Source organism: Anarrhichthys ocellatus, unplaced genomic scaffold (genome assembly GCF_004355925.1).
Source record: "Anarrhichthys ocellatus isolate YVR2014 unplaced genomic scaffold, GSC_Weel_1.0 scaffold18, whole genome shotgun sequence".
In the NCBI taxonomy this organism is placed as follows: Eukaryota; Metazoa; Chordata; class Actinopteri; order Perciformes; family Anarhichadidae; genus Anarrhichthys; species Anarrhichthys ocellatus.
In genome coordinates this window covers 5770392-5775379 of record NW_022280048.1, presented here as the reverse complement: position 1 = coordinate 5775379, position 4988 = coordinate 5770392, and the positions used below count along the sequence as shown (strand labels likewise).

The 4988-nt window shown below is 42.6% G+C and overlaps 1 protein-coding gene across 6 annotated transcripts in view; it reads left to right on the top strand.

Moving 5' to 3' along the window:
- Positions 1-4988, top strand: part of srrm3 (serine/arginine repetitive matrix 3) — a 68778-nt gene that overhangs the window by 45700 nt on the left and 18090 nt on the right. For 4 of the 6 annotated variants that reach the window (XM_031857403.1, XM_031857405.1, XM_031857404.1 and 1 more), the window contains exons 4-5: positions 4048-4149; positions 4601-4681. In XM_031857403.1, coding sequence (XP_031713263.1) covers positions 4048-4149; positions 4601-4681 — 183 coding nt within the window. The other 2 variants (XM_031857408.1, XM_031857407.1) reach the window with 1 other exon arrangement.

Genomic DNA, 4988 nt, shown 5'->3' with positions numbered 1-4988 from the left:
CCCCCCCCCCCCCCCCCCCCCCAAGATCACAGACTTGATCAGCGCAGCTTAAACCTCCAGCCCAGTCAGCCCCTCATCTAAATATGAGCGCCGTGAAGCTGCTACAGGAGCTACCAGATTTGCCCCCCACCCTCATCGCTGAGGAGCAATCAATCCGACCTCCACCCACCTCCCCCAGAATAACAAACTATAACTCTCTATCCGGGCTTTCGAGGCAGAGTGGCTGTCCGAGCGTGGGATATGGATGGGCTGCACTGCGCTGTGCTGCAGCCCTGAGGAGGGCCTTGGCCGTGGTCCATCACTGCCAGGTCCCAGGGTCAGTGGCTGAATCGGGGAGCCTGTCTCCTCACCGGGGCGCCATTAGGGCCAGAGACGCTCACTTATCCTAACAGGCACCAACGTTGATCGCGACCAGGCTGGACAGATGTCTCCAGCATGGCATCACTTAAGGGATTAGAGACAGGATGGGGAGTTAGTTGATTTATCATTTTGTTTTATAGACCTCATTCTTCGTTATAGATAAATATTGTATGTGCAGATTCACTAGCATAGAACACTGCCGTTTCTAATATTTAATATTTGTTCGATGTTTAATTCTAGCACATTTTTATATAGACAGTGTAAAAAAAAAAAAGAAGAGGAGTCTTCAGTATATTAAGCCCAGAGAATTGTCTGCAGTCTTCCTCTCAGGCTGCAGGTACAACCTCCACCTATCAGAGGGTCCAGCATCATAGCCTGTGTGTAAAACCCATGGCAAAGAAAGTCCACTAATCACTCACTGCTGCTTCTTTAACAGCTCCTCTCGTTTGAATAGCCGCACTAAAATACTGTTTAAAGGGATTTAGTGGATAACTCTTGAGCGTGTGTGTGTGTGTGTCTCTCTTCTCAGGTCAATATTCAAAAGTTCGATGTCCTCTCTTTTCTCCGTGATTAAATTTGTGCCATCGACAGCAGTGTATGTGTTATATATATATATATATATATATATATATATATATATATAGGTCATATAAGGTCATCTCTCGTCTGTATTGACTCACAGTTTCAAACTTAATAAGCAACTTTGTTCAATAATTCAAACTCCTTCTCGTGTGAACTGTGTCACACACACACACTGCCTCCAGTTGTTCACTTCTCTGAGACTGTTGTTTTCTGTTGCTGAAGTTCAAATTAACACGATTTTTGCAATGCAAGTTTATTAATGGGAGCGGGTGTTGCAGTGTGCATGTGTGTGTGTGTGTGTGTGAGAAAGCGCCGTGATAGTGAAGTGAGGTTATTTCGCCTGTGCTTGGCATCCCTGCTGTGCCCGGCGGTGCTCAGCCAATTAAGGGCTTTGTTGCCTCATCTCCTCCTAACTACCCATCAGGCCTGTGCCCTGTTCAAATCCTCCACACAGTCTCCTTCCGGAGACTTTGCACCACCAGCCACAGCAGCCCTCCTCTCTTGATCTCATGTAGAATGAGCTCTGGTGAACCCCGCGTGTGTGTTTGAGATCCGTAGTAGAGATACACTATCCTTTGCTTAGACAAACTTCTTTCCGCATGTCACTTCGTTCACTTCATCTCATTACTCCTGCCTGTTTTCATCTCTCTCTTACTAATTGAGGCTGCATGGTCAGCCTTCGAGGTTATGTCTCTGTCTTCATCACTCTGATCCAAAAAACCTCTGCATATATACTCCCGTACGCCCAGGGGCGTAAGTATATATAATATACCAGTCAATGATTCAGCATTGTTGCACTTCCGGTTCCCTCGTCTCGAGGTCAATGTGTTTCTGTGGTTAACACAAGCTTAAGACATTTTATTGTTTTGAACTGTGACATAAAATTTGACAGTTAATACCCCTCTCGTGCCTTTTGAAGCTTTTAAGTGTCTTAAAAAAGGGGGTTACCAACAAGTGGCTCAATGAGACGACTAAACATCATCACGCCAACTCCTCCTTGTGTACTAATACTCAAGCTCATGCATGTAGTTCGTATATAGCCTAACATTAGCATTTTGCTTTATACCTTTTACTATAATCATAAAAGGGGTGTGAAGATTTGTGAAGATGATCTTGCTTAACAAAATATGGTATTTCATAGTTCCATCCCAAGTGGTGCCATTTGCTATATATTTTCCTCGTCCCCATCTCCATCATGGTTTTCTTTTCTTTCTTTTTAGATAAATGCAATCGTAACCCTTAACAAATTGATATGCTTATTCTACATAAACTATGAAAATTACAATTCATTTGAAAAAAAACTATTCAATCAAATGAATAACTTCTTATTTTCTTTGGTATTTTGTCAGATACAGGCATGCAATGATGATTGCTGGGTAATATGCATGTTGATGTGCTCAACATATTATTGCCATATTGTAGCTCTTTGACCTCTCTACTTTCACAATACAATAGCCTAAGTCACTCATTTGACTGTAAAATCCAATATATATATATATATATGTGTGTGTGTGTGTGTGTGCGTGTGCACGCACTTCATAACTAGTAGCATGCACTGCAGTCCGTCGTAACTACCTTCTGCCACTGTAAATGCTACATCTCTGTGTAAAAAGTACCAGGAAGCCCAAAGCATGACCCGCTGGGGTTGTAACAACACTGCGACGTGACGAGGTCAGACAGATACGACTGCATGGGGGAAAAAAATAATCAGTGTGGTGTGTGTTCTCTATCTATTTCTCTAGCCCACAAGAAGCCTGCAAGGTCAAAGCTGGTGGATCAGAGGAGGCCACATAAGAGGGGGGGGGATTAGGGAGGAGGCTGCCGCCATCTGTCTGTATTTACAATACAGTGTGAGTGAGGAACAAGTTGGAAGATATGAATCCCTCAAGCTGAGCTGCAAGAGTGAGAGATATGATGATATTCTCACTGCTGGGGTGAGACGAGATTACAAAATGTCAGTATGAAACTACAGTCACAGAAAAAGTTTAGTGTGTGAGCGTCACACTTTTTTTTTTCATTAGATTGCACCCAAAGTTAAGTGACACGCTAGGTACATTCATGAGCCTGCAGTGTCGCGTGGTGAGGTCAGTCCACCACTTTGGTCTAGACTCTAGACTGAGATATCTCAGCAACTATGGAGGTCCATGGAATTGGTGATTCTTTGATCTTCGCCATTATCTGGTCAAACTTTCTTAATTTTACATTGGCACATTTTAGCATTAGAGCTACACTGATAAATCAATCTGCCAGTTGTATCGGCCAGTATCGGCTTACTGCATTTATGGCGGCATTGTTGGTCAATAGGTAATAGTTAGTTTGTATCAGTACATTTTTCAGGTCATGTTGCCAACCACTAGCAATTTATTTTTTTTAAAGGTTGCATACAAATAGAGGGGAGGAAAAAAAAACATTGTTTATTTTTGTTGTTTTAAATAGTAATGATGAATATTTTGGTCAAAAATAATATTTGGTTATCATTGCTTGTATTCAGAATGAATGTGATTATTACTGTCCCTTTTTACCCTCCTATAGGCAGCCCTGCTCCATTACATAGTTTGTCCAAAAGAGTGCACTTACAAGTCAACTGTTTTCAACTGTCAAACGTCTCAGGAGGATTCATGCGCACAATGCTTTTTAAAAAAGGAATCAAAGGAATATGTTTAAATGTTGTTTGTTTCTTCTCTGGGTCTCTGTTGTTATTAAAGTTACTTCTAGCTAATATAGTATCATTAACACATCTTTTAAACTCTAAAATATCAATAGCAGAGTCGACAGGGCAACAGTCAGCATGCTAACACCAGACTAATATGGTGAACATTATATCTGTTAAACGTTTGCATGTTAACTTTGTCATTGTGAGCATGTTAGCATGCTGTCGATAGCATTTTGCTCAAAACAGAGCTGTGCTTATGTAAGCCTCACAGAGCTGCTAGCATGGCTGTAGACTATTTCACCGCAAAGTCTCTAATGAAAATTGTTTGGAAATAGAAGTTGCCAGAGTTTGCCTTCGTCCACAGTTACTCCTCTTTACTCACAATACTCCCACACACACACACACACACACATGCCCTCCACATTAATGATACTTGACTCTTGTGTTTTCAGGGTCAACCACCTGCACTATCAGCCTGACGAGTATGAAGGGAACCCTGAAGTGGTTGGCTACGAAGACGGAGACTATGACCATCATTACCACAGTGACAACCGGTAAAGCACATGCTGAAACACACCACATGCTGTGTTGACCAGCTCTGACCCCTCAAGTGGGGAATTAAATCAGCCACCTATTATCTCCTTCACATGGCCTCTGGGTGTTTTCCTAAGATGATATCCATAAACATGAAGCTGATCTCAATATATCAATTAAAACCATCTTCTTCTCTTGCAACACTCCAGTAACAGCATGTACCTAAACACTCATCACCACAGGGGAAAAAAAACAAAGGTCATTTCCCCGATGTGGTTCCCAGTTTACATTGTATGATAATGTTATCGCAGAATGAATCAAGGAAATGAGAAAATAGACACTTGTCAACTTGCACGGCAGCAAATAATTATAATCAGAAACTCAGAAAATGATTATCCTAACAATCACCTGCAAGTTATTTCTGCCTCTCTCACTCTGGATCCGGCTTCGATCTGTCTCCCCCTCAATCAGAGTGAAGAGGAAATCGAGCAGCTCTCCATCTCCTCGTCCGAAGAAAAGGAAGAAGAAGAAATCTGGCCGCCGAAGGAGTCGGTGAGTGGGAACGGCTTCCACTGATGAAGTGGTTCGATTTATCTGCTTTTTCTTTTTCCCCCCCGCCTCCTTGACAGAATAATTGCACTGTGGTTACAAGAAGTGGAATTCCAATTATTTTGGTGTGAATATTGCTAAAGAGCCATCAGATACTGAAATGGGGGGTGGGGGTGGGGGTGGGGGGGGGGGTTGTAGGGAGTCATTAGCAAAGCATAGTCGCATCCTCCGTTTTCTTCAGAAAAGGTCAAAAAGGAAACGGGGAGAGAGAGAGAGAGAGAGAGAGAGAGAGAGAGAGAGAGAGAGAGAG